At 45.4% G+C, this 17,403-nt stretch overlaps 2 protein-coding genes across 10 annotated transcripts in view; both read right to left on the bottom strand.

Moving 5' to 3' along the window:
* The window catches only part of LYPD1 (LY6/PLAUR domain containing 1), a 47,731-nt gene extending 42,414 nt beyond the window's left edge, over nucleotides 1–5,317 (bottom strand). The window contains exons 1-3 of one of the 2 annotated variants that reach the window (XM_049889209.1): nucleotides 5,127–5,317; nucleotides 4,961–4,999; nucleotides 3,446–3,583 (exon numbers count right to left, since the gene is read on the bottom strand). In XM_049889209.1, coding sequence (XP_049745166.1) covers nucleotides 3,446–3,583; nucleotides 4,961–4,999; nucleotides 5,127–5,187 — 238 coding nt within the window. In that variant the 5' untranslated portion in view covers nucleotides 5,188–5,317. Of the gene's footprint in view, nucleotides 1–3,445; nucleotides 3,584–4,960 lie in introns of both variants that reach the window. The other variant, XM_049889208.1, reaches the window with a different exon arrangement.
* A 1,576-nt stretch (nucleotides 5,318–6,893) lies between these two features.
* The window catches only part of NCKAP5 (NCK associated protein 5), a 1,220,442-nt gene continuing 1,209,932 nt past the window's right edge, over nucleotides 6,894–17,403 (bottom strand). For 4 of the 8 annotated variants that reach the window (XM_049889195.1, XM_049889197.1, XM_049889194.1 and 1 more), the window contains one exon: nucleotides 6,896–8,365. In XM_049889195.1, the coding sequence (XP_049745152.1) occupies nucleotides 8,084–8,365 (282 nt within the window). In that variant the 3' untranslated portion in view covers nucleotides 6,896–8,083. Of the gene's footprint in view, nucleotides 8,366–17,403 lie in introns of all 8 variants that reach the window. The other 4 variants (XM_049889199.1, XM_049889198.1, XM_049889201.1 and 1 more) reach the window with 3 other exon arrangements.

Genomic DNA, 17,403 nt, shown 5'->3' on the forward strand with positions numbered 1-17,403 from the left:
ATAACATAAAATGGAAACCCTGGTGGCGTAGTGGTTAAGTGCTACGGCTGCTAACCAAAGGGTCGACAGTTCAAATCCGCCAGGTGCTCCTTGGAAACTCTATGGGGCAGTCCTACTTTGTCCTATAGGGTCACTATGAGTTGGAATCGACTCAACTGCACTGGGTTTGGGTTTTATAACATAAAATAGGAGCCCTGGTGGTGCAGAGGTGAAGCACTAGGCTAATAACAGAAAGGTCGGAAGCCCGAATTCACCAGCCACTCCAGGGAAGAAAGATGCGTCAGTGTGCTTCCATAAAGATTACAGCATTGGAAAACCCGTGGAGCAGTTCCATTCTTTCCTGTAGGGTCCCTATGAGTCAAAATCAACTCAAAACAGCAATGGGCTTATAACACAAAAAGGCTGGACCAGGTCAGTTCTGAGACCCAGAACAGTTGTCAACTTGGGGCACCCCAGGGTCGCTTCGGGAGGTTGATAAAAGACCCAGGCACTCCACAGACTTACTGAATGAGCTTCTTCAAGGGGGACCCAGGCATATGGATTTGGATAAAACTCCCAAAGGAGTCCCAGTGAGCACCCTTAACTAAGACTCACTGGGCCCTTTCAGCTTTAACACTCTAAGATTCTCAGGAAAACATATATTATTAATCAAACAAAAAAATATTCTGGCTTTCACTCTAATAGTATCATTCAATGGGCATTACCTTCTCCAGAGTGAAGACGGTGATCCTGCAATAAATTAAATGCTGGCTGGGGCTTGGCATGGGGAAACACCAGGGTCTCGAAGGAGGACCACCACATTTCCCGAGACATCACATGTAAAGTGCCAAGGCAAGCGCTTGGTGTGCAAGGGTCCACAACATAAGTGAGCTGTTACTATTGTCTTATTATCATGATGATTACTACTACACTGGGGCCGTTTAATGATCAGAGCGTTAGGTTTGTGCTCCATCCTTGCCAGCAGGAGGAGGGTTACTGTCATTAAGATGAACTGGTCTCTAGCAATTACATGGAGATGAAAATGGAAGAGACCTGGAAGCATCCGGCCCCCTTGAAACAGATACCTCGGGCTGATTTCTACCGAACTTAGGCTCAGAATGTTCTGCCTCCCCATGTACAGACGCATACACCTCCTTCCCCTCAAAGCTGGGTTGATCTTTGACTCCATCAACTTATGTTTAGGTTTCTCCCAAACATTACCAAAAAAAAAAAAAAACCAAACACGTTGCTCTCAAGTTGATTCCAACTCATAGCAACCCTATAGGACAGAGTAGAACTACTCCATGGGGTTTCCAAGGAGCATCTGGTGGATTTGAACTGTTGACCTTTTGGTTAGCAGCCATAGGTCTTAACCATTATGCCATCAGGGTTTCCGCTCAGACGTCACAATTGCTCTCCGTTGGGATTGCTCTATTACTTCTGCCTCTTCGCACCTTGCCCCATGGCATGCAGCCTGAGGAGTCTGGCACGGAGAGGAGGTGGCCAGCTTGACAGCGCTAACAGAGAACGAGCAATCGCAAGCTCAGGCCAAGTGCGTAAGGATGACAGGGAAGTTTTAGAGTCTGCACTGCCTTTCCTACAGCGTGGTTTGGAGGAGAGAACGAAGCCAAATGAAAAGCAGGACTTTGAAAAGGGAGCGTGTGGTATTCATCTTAGATACACTTTTAAGAGAGGAAGAAATGTCTCAGAAGAAAGATACCTCTTCTGGCTGCAATTCGGTTCAACATCCTTTTCTTCCTGTCTCAGCCATATCCCAGGTACTAAAACACAGTTCTCAGGATTCTGAAGAAGTTGCTAACGTGACCACAGTCTGTCCCCATTTTGTCGGGCTCTAAACTACTACCTGGAAGAAAGCTGCAAATATTTGAAAGTAACTGTAAAGTGTTCAGAGTGATTCTGACTAAAAGCACAGCAGTCCCTCTGGTACAAGGGCAGTAAATTTTTGCTCAGGTACAATACTCAGGAAAGAAACACAAGTAGAGGAGAGGAGAAAAGCTTGACAATATCATCCGTACCAATCTTAGCTAAAGAATCGTCACTAAGTTTTTTTTTTCTTTTTAAGTAGCCCAAATCCTGTTTGACAAAAGAATGCGCGCTGCTTTTCTTAGGACAAGTCACTCGTGAGAGCAATTATGTCTCAGACTTCCCAGAAGAGTGATTTCCACAGAAAGAATCTGCACCTAGGCTGATAAGAATAATATTATTCTTACATAAAACATAACACAGTGAGGAGGCGCCATGAGACCCTCAATAACCACGTGGTCAGCACCAAGACATTTCCGGGCCCTTCTCTGAGAAGAAACTCTTGTCTCCATGGCGCTTGCTTTAAAATTAGAGCCTTTGCCTTAACTTACCAGTGGGGTAAGGAAAGCACATAACAGTTCACTGCAGTCTGTTTGGGTCCCTGGTGGCACAGTTGTTAAGTGCTCAGGCTGCTGACCAAAAGCTCAGCAGTTTGAATCCACCAGCTACTCCTTTGAAACCCTCTGGGGCAGTTCTACTCTGTCCTATAGGGTCGCTATGGGTTGGAATCCACTTGAGGGCAATGGGTTTGGTTTTGGGAACAGGTTAGGGTCTGTTCACATTTCACCAAGTAAAAGTGAAGCTTTGGTTCATCAATAATGTTCACCACATGAAGCTATCTTCCATGTTTTCATTTATGGGTTTGACCTTGGAATTGAAGCTATAGCTCACCCATTTCCCAACCATCCCAGTTGCACTTTTGTGACCTTTGATTTTTGATAAGATTAATTTGGCGGGGGGGGGGGGAGGCTGAGGGGTCCTACCTCAGTGAGAAGATTCTGGTGAGCTGGCATGAGGGGTGTCTGATCCCACAACCTCCCTTCTTCCTTCCTGATACCCAGGCCCCCTCCATCAGCCAGCCAACAGCTAAGTTGGTGGGGCTGGGAACTGCATTCCTCTGAGAGACCTTGGCAATTTGTGCCTGGAATTTGACACATCGGTTCTAAAATTAAATAAAGATCCTGTAGTGTTCTTCAAAGAAATATGGTGTGGCTCTATGACAAAACACATTTTTCAAGCTCTGACTTCTGGGAACTTCAACTAGCTCCATATTTCAGGCTGACATTACTCACATGCTACTGTCTAGTTGCCCAAGCCAGGGCTGGTTATCCACATATTCTTCCAACCTCCCGATCAGCTTTTAGCATAGGGAGAAGAGGGGAGTAAATAAAGAGGGAAAGCCACTAATTTAAATACACTTCCTCTCCGAAGTCCCTTGGGGAGAAGCCCTGGTAATTAACTCTAATGAAATTAAAGTAACTTGGAACTCTCCATTTTTCCCAGCAGGGTAAAAGTAAACATGCAATAACCAATGTGTGTGCATTAAATCAATGTCAGTCCCTTTTCCTGTAATTTAATGACCCCCTCACTCCCACCGCCCGTGCCACTCTGAAGACAGAATAGGGAAAGGTGCTGGTCTTACCGGCACTTTGCTCCATCACTTCTTTCTGACACATGTCTTGAACGTTCACGGTGCAATTTACAATGAACTCTGGGGAGGAGCAGTCGTTGTTAAGCTGGAATTCTTCACACTGGTAACACTGGATTTGCAGCGCAAAGCCTGCGGGACAGACACAGCTGGGTTCAGGTCCGGCCCCCACAGCTCCCACTCCCGAAAACAGGAGCCTCCCCTGACCCAGCCTGCTGCTGCTCCGGCATCTAGAATGCCTGGGAGACGCCTGGGCCTCCAAGAAGGGTCTGGATGCGGCTGAAGCCGGCAGGGGGCGGCGCGGGCACCAAGGGTACTGCAGGATGAAGTGGAATTCTGCTTGCTAACCTGGGACCCCATTTCCACCAACAAAGAGTTCACCCAACACCATTCTCTACCTTTTCCCAAGGAAGTTAAAAGGAGGGGAACACAACTCCCACAAACGATGTCGCTTCAGAGACGTGCACCAGAGCCAATCTACACCAGAAAAAAAAAAAAAGCCTAATTGCTAATTGATTACAAATTACTTAATTACTATTTTGGCACCTTTCACGATTGCAATCGCAACCGCCTTTTTAATTTTTGAAGTCAGCGTTCCTGTGCTGTGGTTGTGAGGTTCCCTGCGCGACCACCCGGGAACCCTGGAGAAGGCGCCGGACAAGTGCTACTGCGCCCCAAGTCCGCCGGCGCGGTTCGGCGGTCTTTTCCCGGGATGACTCCGGAGGCGTCTAGGGTGGTTGCAGCCGGTGGGAGGCTGGAGTGCATGTGTGTATGTGCGCACCCAGGGTCCCGACACCGCAGTCCCTCTTCCCCGGGCCCCGGCTTTCGCGGCAACTGGTTGGCTAGGCTCCGCGGCTGAGGTCCCGGCTCTGCAGAACTCGGTCGCAAGCTGGACTTCGAAACCGAGAAAAAAAGCGAGACTTTCGCACCTCTTACTTCTCCAGCCTGGCTGCTCTGCTCGGGTCTCCGAGCTTCGGTCTAGACTTAACTGATCCCTGCCCTGGACCCAGCAGAAGAGCCCCGTACCCGGCGCACCTTCCTCAGGCACCACGTCAGTTGTCCTCGGAGCGCGGCAGCCAAGCCCCAGCGCGCCCGGGCCGCAGGCTGCTCAGGGCGCTGCTCACCTGTCAGTGGCGCCACTCCCATGGGTTGGCAGAGACGCCTGACAAGTTGGTGGGGTTCGAGGTGGACCCCTCTCCTTCGCCGAGGCCCATCACGGCTCGGACCCTCCCTTCTCCCCAACCCAGCTTCGCCTCCTAACGGCGCAGCCCGAGCAGCTGCAGCCAGAGTCCAGCAAATCCGCCGCTCTCCGGCGGCGCGGGACTTGGAGACTTTCTGAGTCCAGCGCCTCTAGGCACCAGCCGCCGCCTCCGCTGCCGCCAGACTCTGGCTGGGCAGCTCTGCGCTGCGCGGTTTCCCGAGGAGGGCGCCCTGGAGGCGCAGGGACCAGCAGGCCGATGGGTTGTGCGCGCCCGGCCCGGCTGCTAGCGGCTGGGTCGTCTGTCTTACCTGGAGGCAAAAACAATCCGCAAAAAGTTGCCGCGATGCCGAGGACCCACATCCTCCCGGAGCCGTGAGGCCGAGAGTGAGAAGGCGCATCAGAGGAGGCGACCGCGGCGGTGGCTGCCCGGGCCGCAGTGGTTGTGACTGCCGAGGCTTCTGGGGGTTGCGCTGCTGCCGCGGAGGCAACGGTTGCCTCCAAGAGGAGCCGCAGGTGCCCCCGGCGGCGTCCGCATTGCCCGTGCCCGGGCTCCCAGCTGCGGGTTGCCTCTCTGCCTGCTCGCGCTGCGGGGTCTTGCGCTGCGCCTCCGGAGTTGGTGACTGAGACTGAAGAGAACTACTGGCGATCCAGAGCACCCAAAAAGTCTCTCCTCTTCTCCCACCTCCCACTCCAGGCACCACGTGACGGCTGCCGATTTCGGGTGGGGGTGATGGCGGGCGGGTAAGGCTGGGGCCCTTTCTCCACGTCCCCACCCGCTTCCAGCCGCCCTCCTCTCCCGCCCCCGCCAGTTTCCGGAAAAGGGGCGCTCGGGGGATTGGGATTAGTTTAGGAGGCTAGAGGTTGAGGGAACAGTGGAGGGGGCATAGCAGGTGCCGCGGGGACCCACCGGGCGCAGGCTGGAGGACCGGGAGGTGAAGGCGGAAGACTGCGTGCCGGACTGGCCCTCGCTGCGTAGGAGTGCGCCCCCAGCTCCTCTGCGACCCCCAGGTCTGGCCAGCAACCCCACCGCGAGGACCGGTCCACCGAGCCGGGACTGCCCTGCAGCCGGCAGCCGGAGCGGGGCGCACCCGGCGCGGGGCGGTGGGAGGCAGGTTCTCGTGCGCTGGCAAAGTTGCGCACCTGCAGGCTCCCTAGGGCGTGCATGCCTCCTCGGAGAAACCCCTTGGTCATTGCCCCGCTCGGCTTCAGATCCTAGGAGAGGGCTGGGGCGTGGTAGGGCGCTCTTGATCCCAGCCATCTTCCCCTCCCCCTCCCCCGCCTGTGCGCACTGCTGAAGGGTGCTTTGGTACCCACCCTGGTCGCCTTGTCTAGGAGGCAGCCGCCTCGGGGACGACCTCCTTAAGCTCCCACCAGAAAACTAACCGGGGTGAAGAATGAGATTGCTCTCTTTCACCTCCTCCCTCCAAAACGCCAGGCACCTCCATCTTGCTGTCCTTTAAGTCACAGATTCTTAGTATGTACTCCCGTGTCCTCTGCCGTACCGCGCCACCCCAGTCCAAGATTAGTGCATTGGTTGTCAGGACCCTTCCCCACCACTCCCCCACTCTGCCAAGTGCACGCGACCCACCTTGTGGGCTCCCGGGGACGACTCCGTCTCGTTTGCTTTCCTCGCCGAGCCTTGCAGCGGGTGGTGCCGGAGCCCGCCGGCCGAGCCCGCCAGCAGAGGCCGCCAGCAGACCCCAGCCCCAGGCGCCTTAATGCCCCTGCCCCCAATCTAGCAAGCTTCGACGCCTTTACTTCAAATCCCTTGGGAGCCTCCATTTCAGGGGAAATCGCCTCGTTTGCTTTGCCCCTCTTCACCTTCTCCTTAGGCCACCTCTTGGGGGAAGCTTTCTCAAGCCAGGACGCTGATCATTTTTTTCCCCATCCTGTCAGCAGAGTTAAGTCTGGAAACGGGCTTAAATGACTTCCTTGTAATTCCTTTGCAGAGATTCTTCCATGTCTGCCTCTAGCGCCTTCCCTCCCCTCGCCCCCACCTCCTCTTTTCATTTCTAGTTGGTTAACCCCTCGGGGAGGCTGAAATTCTTGGGCCGTTACTCGCTCCTCTGCAGACTCTGATCTTACAATTGGCTGAATTACTATTACTGGAGCAAAGCCCATTTATTTACTCCTTCGGGGAATTCATAGCTGGTGCTCCTGTGAGTCACGATTCAATTAACTGACTGGGCCAAAGGGTCATTTAACAAGTTCCTTTAAGCCTTCAGAGGGTACACTTGTGATAGAACTTTTATTCAGAAATGAAACAAACGGATTTTTAAAAGCCTAAATGACAACAAACTTTACATAATTTTCATTTAAGATAACAAAATTCAAATATAACAAATTGCACAAATTAACCAAATAACACTGACCGTACTCTTTAAGGAAACAACTGTGTGCTAAGTAACCATATAGATCCTAAAAATATTCCTATTATGCCTAGTTTACAAGCTCCTGTACAAAAGCAAATATAAATAGTCCACATCGAGAAAAAAATACACATAACCTTTGAAATAGAATTTATCCTCATATATAAACAGTCTCTGTAGAAAAAGGATATTAAAAAGTAATAATCTTTTTTGTAGCACCAACCATTCGTTTTATTTTTTTAAACAGTGAATATTGCAAGTAGGAATTTGCTTTCTAGATTGCCCAGATTTTCATAAAAAGATCAGGAAGAGAAAAACCAACAATGTTTAGAATCACAGAGTAGCAGTAAGTAGAAGAGGATGTCAGGAAATGTTGGAAGGGAAACCTGCTACTGGAAACAGATCACTTCTGATACGCATCCTTTCCAAGGTGTCACGCTTCAGGACACTTTTCATTTTTCAGCAGACGCAGAATTACACTTAACTACTAGAACCTGAATCTCTCTGGCAATAATTTTGAAATTGCAGGAGAATGGGAATTTACATCAAATTTAGATGGTGAGATGGAAATTACCATGATCCCTGTGGTTTTTCAGCAGGCCCTGCTTTTAGGTTTTACAGAGCGTACCCGCCAACAATTTCAGGACTAGCTCAATGAGCTTAAAAAACTTTAGCTGGAATTTGTAAAAAATATATTATCATCAACTTCTAAGACTTAGTACATCATTTCAAGAGCATGGCACTGAATCCATTTATTGCTGTCATTTTTATTTGCTACAAATATAAATTCTTTTCCAAAAAATTTACAACTTCTGTACAAGTACTCAAAAAAAGTGCAAAATTAAGACTTCCGTATCGTGCATGTGTTTAATTCTCACGAAACACAACAAATGGAGTCCATCCGTATTGCTGTGTTAGAGGAGTAACTCCAGTGGGTTGCTTGTGAATCCGACAGTGTAGGCTCTGGTGTTCCTATAGTCTATTGTTGTCCTCCCTGACCCCCTTACATTTCTCAAGTGCTCCATTCCCAGCTCACTAAGGAAAAAAAAAAAAAAAAGGCCTTTATATATCATTTGAACCTTGGCTTGCACAGGAAGAGAAGCTATCATATAAAGAGTCACTCAAAGATTCCATATTGTCTACCCCAGGCCTATCTGAGCTACTCAAAGATGCCTCTTCATTTTTTCCTTTTCCTTCTTTTTGTCCTTCAACCTTGCTCAGAGAGTTCTTCTCTTTTTCTAATAAAGTCATGGTATTGCTGTTAAATTTATTGAACGACTCCAGGGAAATTTTAGATAATCTATTCTCAGGATCTTCTTTTGTTTCTTCAACTTGTTTCAATTTCTGCAATAAAAAAGAGGAAAATATTAGAAACATATTTCTTTGGAAAATCAAGTTATCCTATCCAATATTCAATTATTGTCTGTATAAAGTGCAGCTTAAAGGGATAGAGAGGACCTATAAGTCTTTAACTACCTCTAGAATAATTAAATGTAATAATAAAGCCAATTTTAGGGATCAATCAAGACTTTAATCATTTTACTGAGATAAATTGGTCCCAATTTGCAAACCAGTTAAGTGCCACTTAATTTCATTTTAAATGGATCCATTTGAAATTTGTTCAGGTAAAGTGCCTTATCTTTCTTAACCGAAGTTTCAAACTTCTCCATTTCTTTACTAAGTGTTCCTTGTACTATTTCTAAATATAGATAGGGATTGAATTTCAGCCAGAAGTTAGCAGTTCTATGGAAAAAAGGCATAAAACCTCTTAAGTTGCCATAAAATTTAAGACCTTGTTAAAGGTGTCAGAAGCATTGTCATGCTTATATTTTGTCCCTTCAGACGACTCAAGACATTTAAAAGAGATCTTAAGTTCTGGGGTGTAGCTTCCAAAAGGCTCAAGGGCTTCAAACTCATAATAAGAGTTCAGGCTGTTAACCAAAAGGTCCGCAGTCGGAATTCGCCAGCGGGTCCTTGGAAACCCTATGGGGCAGTTCTACTCTGTCCTATATGGTCGCTATGAGTCTGATACAACTCCATAGCAATGGGTTTGTTTGTTTGGTTCACTCCAGGGGGTTCTTGTAATATTGTAATACCAATTTAAACAAGGGTATTTATAGGATGTTGTTGGTGCTCTCTAGGACTTTATAAAATACTGCAGCCATATTCAATAATTACTGTAGGTAAACCCTGTAAACATGAATATGTGTATTTGTTTAACTGGCTTCTAAGGTTTAGGTCTGGGGAGAGGACAGACTGAGGCACAGCAGCAGAGAGCAATGAGAAGTATGCAGATGTTATAGTCGCTGAGACTTCTCTCTCACTCCGTCGGAATTTCTATTTCACTCAAGGATAAAGTCGGTAGAGGACTCAGAGATAATAACAACCCACTGCCGTGGAGCTGGTTCTGACTCATAGCGACTCCACCGGGTTTCTGAAGCTGTACATCGCTACAGAAGCAGACTGCCACATCTTTTCTCGTGGAGCCGCTGGTGGTTTCGAACCGCCGGCCTTTTGGTTAGCAGTCAATGGCTTTAACCACTGCGCCAGCAGAGCTCCATTTATTAAATCTCCACTGTGTAGAAGACACTTAACATATTTTATCTGTAACCCTCTTCACAAACCTGCAGGTTACACATTCCCATTTTACAGATCAGGAGAGCCAGGCTCAGAGTGATATTTATTTGCACAGAGTTGTCCAGCAAGTGACAGAGAATGGGATTTTAACTCCTGTCTGCTGTCCATGCCCTTGTTATTTTCACTACACCATGCATTTATGTAATAAAGGACAAAGTGTCTTGTATACTTTTGTTTTCCTTCTGCTACCCAAATATTCTACTTAAATAACTTGCCAAACTACCACCACTGCTGCTGCCCAAGGCACTCCCCCCTGCAGGCCCACCTCCCATCATTACGATGGATGTACAAAGGTACGACGAAGAAACTGGGTATTGATCAGGGAAAAAAGAGACACAGCCTACAAATCCATAGCCTATGAATTCTCACATGCTAAATATTTAATAGAAAGAGAAGAGAGAAATGGAAGTGGATGGTTAAGGCTCCCAAGAGTAGGCTGAGGTCCAGTTTCTCTCTCCGTTATGGGAAATGGCATAATTCTATGGGAATATCTGAAAATCCTCCTTGGCCCAGTGCTTATTTCATTATCCTATTAAGGTACAAGAGCATTACTCACTGAGCTAACCTTCAATCTCAAATGGCTACCTTGAAACCAGAGGCCAGCCGAGGAACAGCTGATTATAGAAAAGTGGCTCCATAAGTAGGAATAAGTCCACGCAAGAGCCTTTTTATACTGTGCCAATGCTTAAGCATTCCTTTTTCAAGAATTACGAAGCGTAATATTAAAAATATATGGAGAAAGTAGGAAATGCTTGTGAGTCGCTGGATAGTGCAAATGGTTAAGCACTTGACTACTAGCTAAAAGGCTGGTGGTTGGAACCCACCCAGAGGTCCTCAGAAGAGAGGTCTGGTGTCATGGATTGAATTATGTCCCTCCACAAATGTGTGTATCAACTTGGCTAGGCCATGGTTCCTAGTATTCTGTGGTTGTCCTCCATCTTGTGATTGAAATTGTATGTTAAGAGGATTAGGGTGGGATTGTAACACCACCCTTACTGAGGTCATCTCCCTGATCCAATGTAAAGGGAGTCTCCCTGGGATGTGGCCTGAACCACCATTTATCTCTCAAGAGATAAAAGGAGAGGGAAGCAAGCAGAGAGTTGGGGACCTCTTACCACCAAGAAAGCAGCACCAGGAGCACAGCATGTCCTTTGGACTCAGGGTCCCTGCACCTGAGAAGCTCCTCAACCAGGAGAAGATTGAGGACAAAGACCTTCCTCCAGAGCCAACAGAGACAGAAAGACTTCCCCTGAGATGACACCCTGAATTTGGACTTTCAGCCTCCTTTACTGTGAGGAAATAAACTTTTCTTTGTTAAAGCCATCCACTTGTGGTGTTTCTGTTATAGCAGCACTAGACGACTAAGACGCCTGGTGATCTGCTTCCAAAAGCTCACAACCTGGAAAACCCTATGGAGTAGTTGTACTCTGCACACATGGGTTCTCCATGAGTTGGAATCGACCGTATGGCAACTAACAACAAAAACAAGGAAAAATGCTTTGATTATACCAGATGCAGATAAATAAAGGGCATTCGATGCACTTTTGTCCTCACCGGAATGCCCTCTCTCCTTCAGTGAAGAACCACAAACGTTTCCCTTGCCTATGTCTGGTCTATGTGAATCTCAATTCCATTCAACAGACACTTTCTGGAAAAGCTATGAGGAGGCAGGTGGAAGGTTTTGGTGGTGAGGACACACAGCTGAATAAAATTGTGTCTTAGAGGGGAGACGTTCAGGCCCTGGAGGCAGATGGGCCTACGCGAGAATCTCAGCTGTGCCCTTTCACTGGCTGTGTGGGGTGTCCATGTGCTGTCTTCCACACGTGTAAAATGGTGCTAAGACACACTTTTCTTTCAGACTGAAGTATTGGAAATAAAGTGTCTTAGGCCCCTGACCCATGGTAAATAATATTAAGACAGTATCCTTATTCTAGAAATGTGGCTCCCAATGTGTACCTCAGCATCACAGGGAGCTTGTTAGAAATGCAAATTCTTGGGCCCACCCAGACCTGTTGTTGTTGTTGTTAGGTGCCATCAAGTTGATTTTGACTCATAGTGACCCCATGTGACAGCAGTTCTACTTCGATTTCTAGGCTGTAATCTTTACAGGAACAGATCACCAGCTCTTTTTTCCTGCAGAACCACTGGGTGGGTCTGAACCACCAACATTTTGGTTAGCAGCTGAGCACTTAATCTTTGCCCCACTGGGGCTCTACCCAGACCTACTAGGTCAGAAACACGGGGGCCCAGCAATCTGCTTTAACAAGCTTGCCAGATGATCCTTATGTACACTAAAGCTTGAGAACCACTGGGCTAGAAGAACTTGTCTTGGGAATTCTGCATTTAAGGGAAGAATGAGAGAAGGGTCAATGACCTTTAAAATACTCACTGATTATGGGATACAAACAGTACACATACTTTCTAAATAGCTCATGCTTGTAGATTTGTTTCTTCCATTAGTTATAACAAAGGCCTACAATGGCCAGGGAGGTGATGGAAATAAAGGAATGGCCCATTAGAAGAAAAATCACAGGGCATTCTCAAGCCTGTCTTTTATTTTCATGGTTTTGATCTAGAGGCCAATGCAGAAATATTTCTTGACTATAAGAACAACATCAGAGGAAGAATGACCATAAGGGCAACTGGCATTCAGGGGCTGTGAGGACTGCGATGAGCTCAAAAGCATACGTGTCACCTAAAGGGAGGAACGCTGACTGAGATCCAGCTTACTGCAGCTGTGCATCAGTGGGGGTCCAGATCTTTTGCTTTTTAAGGGGAAGCCATAAATCTAGATCAATATTTGCTTATATTTAAAATGCCTTGATTTTATTAAATCAAAACAAAACAACAAAAAAAAAAAACAATATGTAGGTAAAATTGCAATCTCTGTGTTTGAGTTTCTGAGCAAGGGATCATGTTTTATACTCATTTTTTTTGTCCTCCTTCACTCCCCACCAGCCAGTTTTCTCCCTCCAGGCTTAGCCCAATGCTAAATCAACAGTAGATACTCAGTGGATACTTGGTGATGCATTAAACTTCCTCTAGCATCAGAAAGGAAACCCTGGTGGTATAGTGGTTAAGTGCTATGGCTGCTAACCAAGGGGTTGGTAGTTCGAATCCACCAGGCGCTCATTGGAAACTCTATGGGGCAGTTCTACCCTGTCCTATAGGGTCACTATGAGTCAGAATTGACTCGATGGCACTGGGTTTGGTTTGGTTTTTAGCATCAGAGGAGTCTTGGCTGTTGACTCTGGCTTCTCCAGTCATCCTGCTGGCTAGGAATGCAGGCACTAAAGTGGCTTACTTCCCTGTCTCCACATAGAAGTATCCTGAACCAGCCTCCACACTGCATTATCACATCTTAGGTATTTTTAAAAATTTTGAAGTCATGTAACACTTAAACTTAAAATATAAGGAGAGGCTGAGGTCAAACAGTAACATGCTAATGTTGTATACGGCACATGGCAACAAATTAGTCCACATTTGTTTGTTAGTAACTTTACATGAAGGTGCTCTGAAAACTAGTCCTGGTGATACCTGTTAACACTTAACTGAGTGGAGTGCCTATTCTGTGCATCTACTCTGCTAAGCACTTTGCATGGGTTATGTGGTTTGATCCTCTTATTGGTTCTATAGGGTAGGTACCATTAGTGTCCGCATTTCCAGGGGATTGAGGCTTGACAAATTTTAGTAACTTGTTCAGGGTTACGTAGCAGTATGTGGTGAAGCTGGGATCTGGACTCAGGCAGTCTGCCTGCAGCTTCCAAACTCTTAACCTCTATCCTGGAAAAGTGCTTTACAAATATTCATCAATATTGTCTTTAAGGGGGGCATCTGAAATAATAATTATCAAACAATAATAATAATGATAATAACAAACCTAGTAAAAATCAATGTTTGACAAGAGTTGTGTAGGTTCCGTAAACTATCTCCATTTCCTCTGTATACTGTGCTTCATCAGAATTATGATAAAATCAATACATTTGTCACCTATAGGTGGCAACAGTTGTACAGTTCACTTTTTGGTGGGGCTTTTTATTGCACTTGAGAACAAGTGTAGGGCCAAAGAGGGAAGGCAAGAGAAATATTATCAAGTCTAAAATAAATAGGTTTTTCATATTCTTAAAATATTTTCCTGTCTTTAATAGAACCATGGCAGTATTAGTGATAATTCAAGCAAGAAGTGGATAGTGACATATTCTCCAGAAATCTCCTGAGAATTATACTTTACCTAATTTATTATTATTTTTAATGTTTTTATTGTGGTTTAAGTGAAAGTTTACAAAACAGGTTAGTGTCACACAAAAACCTTATATACACCTTGCTATACACTCCCAGTTGCTCTCCCCCTAATGAGACAGCATATTCCTTCTCTCCACCCTGTTAATTTAATTTCTTATAGTCAGTCAGTCAACCAATTAATCAAACCAATCTACTATGTGGCTAGCTTTCTGTGAGAAATCAGCGTGCTCTTGATTCTCAGAGGTAGTTTCACAAAGGAGGGGCTCTTGAAATGATTCTGAAGGGGTAAATGGAATTAAGATACATAATAGGGCATTCTAGGGAAATGTCCATCTAACATGCTTCTATTGCATTTACGGACCACTCTGTGGTCTAGTTCGGGACCAGTAGTTGCCCACATAGTCTATCTCCTGTATGTTCCATGAACAGAATCATTGTAAAGATGGGAATACACAGATAGAGACCTGCCTACCCCCACGGAATTTGAAGATCCCCACTCAGACTCAGGAAAGTATCAGCCCAACCAAAGCAATAAACAGTTACCATCGAGTAGACCCTACATGTTTCAGGGTAGAACTGTGCTCCATAGGGTTTTCATGGCTGTGACCTTTTGGAAGCAGATTGCCAGGCCTTTCTTTTAATCACCTCTGGATAGGTTTGAACCACAGCCCAGTGCTTATTAACCTTTTCCAAAGAACTCTCCCATCTCTTATCTTGCTTTGTTCTTACATCAGCCTGGAAGGTGAAGGGGTCGGAGTCAGCTGTACTTCATGTGGAATATTTTTGGAGAGATTAAGTGGTTCACACAAATTCAAATAGGTATTAATTGTGAACACTTGGAAACTTGGTTTCCTGATTTTTAACATGCCTACCATTTTTTTCCCCCACAGCCAACAATATTCATAGAGTAGAGATTTAGTTTAGAAAAATACCCTGAACACTAGGAAGGATAAAACAGAAGGCATTGTGTGGGCCAGATGATGATAGGAAGAATATATAAGAAGACATAGAAAAACTCAAGTAATAAACCAGAAAAAATATATACATGATATCAGTTTCAAAGAGGTACATATTATACATGTATAGACAGAAACTCCTGTCCATAGTAAGGGAGAAACAAATAGCAAATTAATGAAATAGTACAATCAATTATTGTTCTAAGATGAAGGCTACTCCTCCATTATTTTAAGTAAGTTTCTGTCCTTTGATTATATCTTAAAAATACTGGTTAGCATATCTACTGTAAGACGTTAGGAAGAGATATGAGTCTACTTGTAACATTTACAGTCAGCATCATTCCTCTGCTGGGCACTACTATAGGGATGGCTGGAGCTCTCAGTACAAACTAATATAAATAGTATCTTAACGTAAGTTCTTATTTCTCTGTTGCCATAGAGATTCATGCCAATCAATTCAAGAAGACACATGGTAGGAAAATAAGAGCTATATTTGTGAAATGTTTTGCTATGTGCTAGGCACTGGGTTGAGTGCATTGCATGAATTATCTCATTTAATCCTATGAGACAACTCTTTGAGACAGCACTATTATTATTACCTTTATAAAAATTTTTTTTTTTATACAAGTAGAGGTATAAAGGTATATACAAGTTGAGCTCAGAGGTTTAAATATTACTTCATACACATATGGCTAATAAGTTAGGGAATCAGGGTTTGAGCAGAAGCAGCTGACTACAGAACTTGGAATCTTAATCACTATGCACCAGACCAGGTATTTAGACACTTTTGTTCAATTCCTGGCATTGTGCTAATTAGCTGGGTAACCCCTCTGAACCTTAGTTTCTTTACACTGAAGTTTTTTGGAATCTTCCAGCTCTATAAAGCTCTGTGACTCTAAAAATTTCTTAATTGAGTGTCTTCTGTGTATCTATTATTGGAATTTGAAGTGGCATAATAAATAGCCCTAACATCCCTCTTCCCCATCTTAGTTCTGAAGGAATCGAAAAATAAGATAAAAAAGAAAGGCAGCTGGGAGGCCAAAACATGAGTTTTATTGTTGAGGAAGCTCATGTTGGAGAATGTGGTTTCTATCTGCAAAGAAGTATATTTCCTAACACTGGTCCCCAGACATAGAAAGGCTCATCACTTAGTAACTGGCAGCTCTGGCAAAGGTCTCCCCCATAAAACCTACACAGGGGAATGAGAAGAGCAAGCGTGTTTCAGACAGGGAGCCTGACCCCAGAGAGGGGGTAGAAAAGCAGGAGGTAGGTCTAAACATTCCCATTGCTCTTCCAAACTTGCTAGTTAAATAAGTCACTCCTGCTCCCCCTTGGGAGAAGTGAATGGGGGCAGGGCGTGAGTGCTGTCTTAGGGAGCTCCCTCCACATGAAGAGAAATACCTGAAAGTGGGGAGAAGTGTCACCACCACTCACCCCACTGCCACCCAACATCTCTCACTATGTAAGACACAGGTTCGTAACTAAATAGTCACAGATGCATTACCTAAAAACCTAGTGCATGAGGACCCAGGTAATGCAGGAAAATTCCCATACTGCTGTGGGTTGGGCTGGGCAGAGAAGACTCTCCAGAGGTGAAGAAATAGGAGGGATGTGATATAGCAGATGGAAAGACCAGGAGAGCTTCCTTCCAAATAGATGAGACAGTCTGTCTAATCCAGGGCTTCAGGTCCCTTCCTGATGAACAATCTTGGGCATTGGGAAGAGGGACTCAGGGAAGAGCTATGTAGTATACTCAAGAGTTGTAGGAATAGGGAGGAGGTATTTTTATTTTAACCTAGGGTCTCTCAGTTGAAGATTTGCACACATCTCAAAGTCTATGGTAAGTGATATTTGCTGGGGGCAGGTTGACCTCAGGGGAAAAGATACAGCTAAAGTTTTTTCTCTTTTCTCAGAGGCACTAGTTAATCTCTTCCTTAATATCACCTCTTACCGCGTTCCTGGCAGAGCTACTTTCAGGATGAGACATAAAAATAGGTAGAATGACCTTTGGTCAATGCCAGAGACCTTTCCAGACTTTTCTCAAGACTTGTGGTATTAACCCTGTTAACCTGGTCAAATTCCAACTCGGATAATTACTTTCTCCCTGTGCTCAATTCCTTCTATTACCTCAACGGGCCACATTACTCTTCACTTGTCCTTCTGAAAAATTAATGTGACGCATTGGTAATAGAGAACCACCTTCTCCGCCCAACCCACACAGGGAGATGTGATTCAGCACTTGGGGGCACTCTCTGATCCCTGACTGGGGCCCTGGAAATTCTTTACTATCTCTAGGCAAACTGGTCTTATTAGGTGAGAGAGTAATTTTCAGCTAAGATGTGCTTTTATGACTATATTATTAATTATATTGGTGTCCTTTACCATGATCAATGACTTTCAATGACCCCTCAGCTGTAACCTCTGAACCCAGAAAGGTAAAATGAACTCACTTTTTGAGAAAAAAAGCAAGCAAAGAGAAGTCAGTAGGAAGCTTAGGGTTGCTAGAGAATAACACACCTTGTGGAGAGAAAAAGAATGCATTTCAGA

This window comes from Elephas maximus, chromosome 6, assembly GCF_024166365.1.
Source record: "Elephas maximus indicus isolate mEleMax1 chromosome 6, mEleMax1 primary haplotype, whole genome shotgun sequence".
NCBI lineage: Eukaryota > Metazoa > Chordata > Mammalia > Proboscidea > Elephantidae > Elephas > Elephas maximus.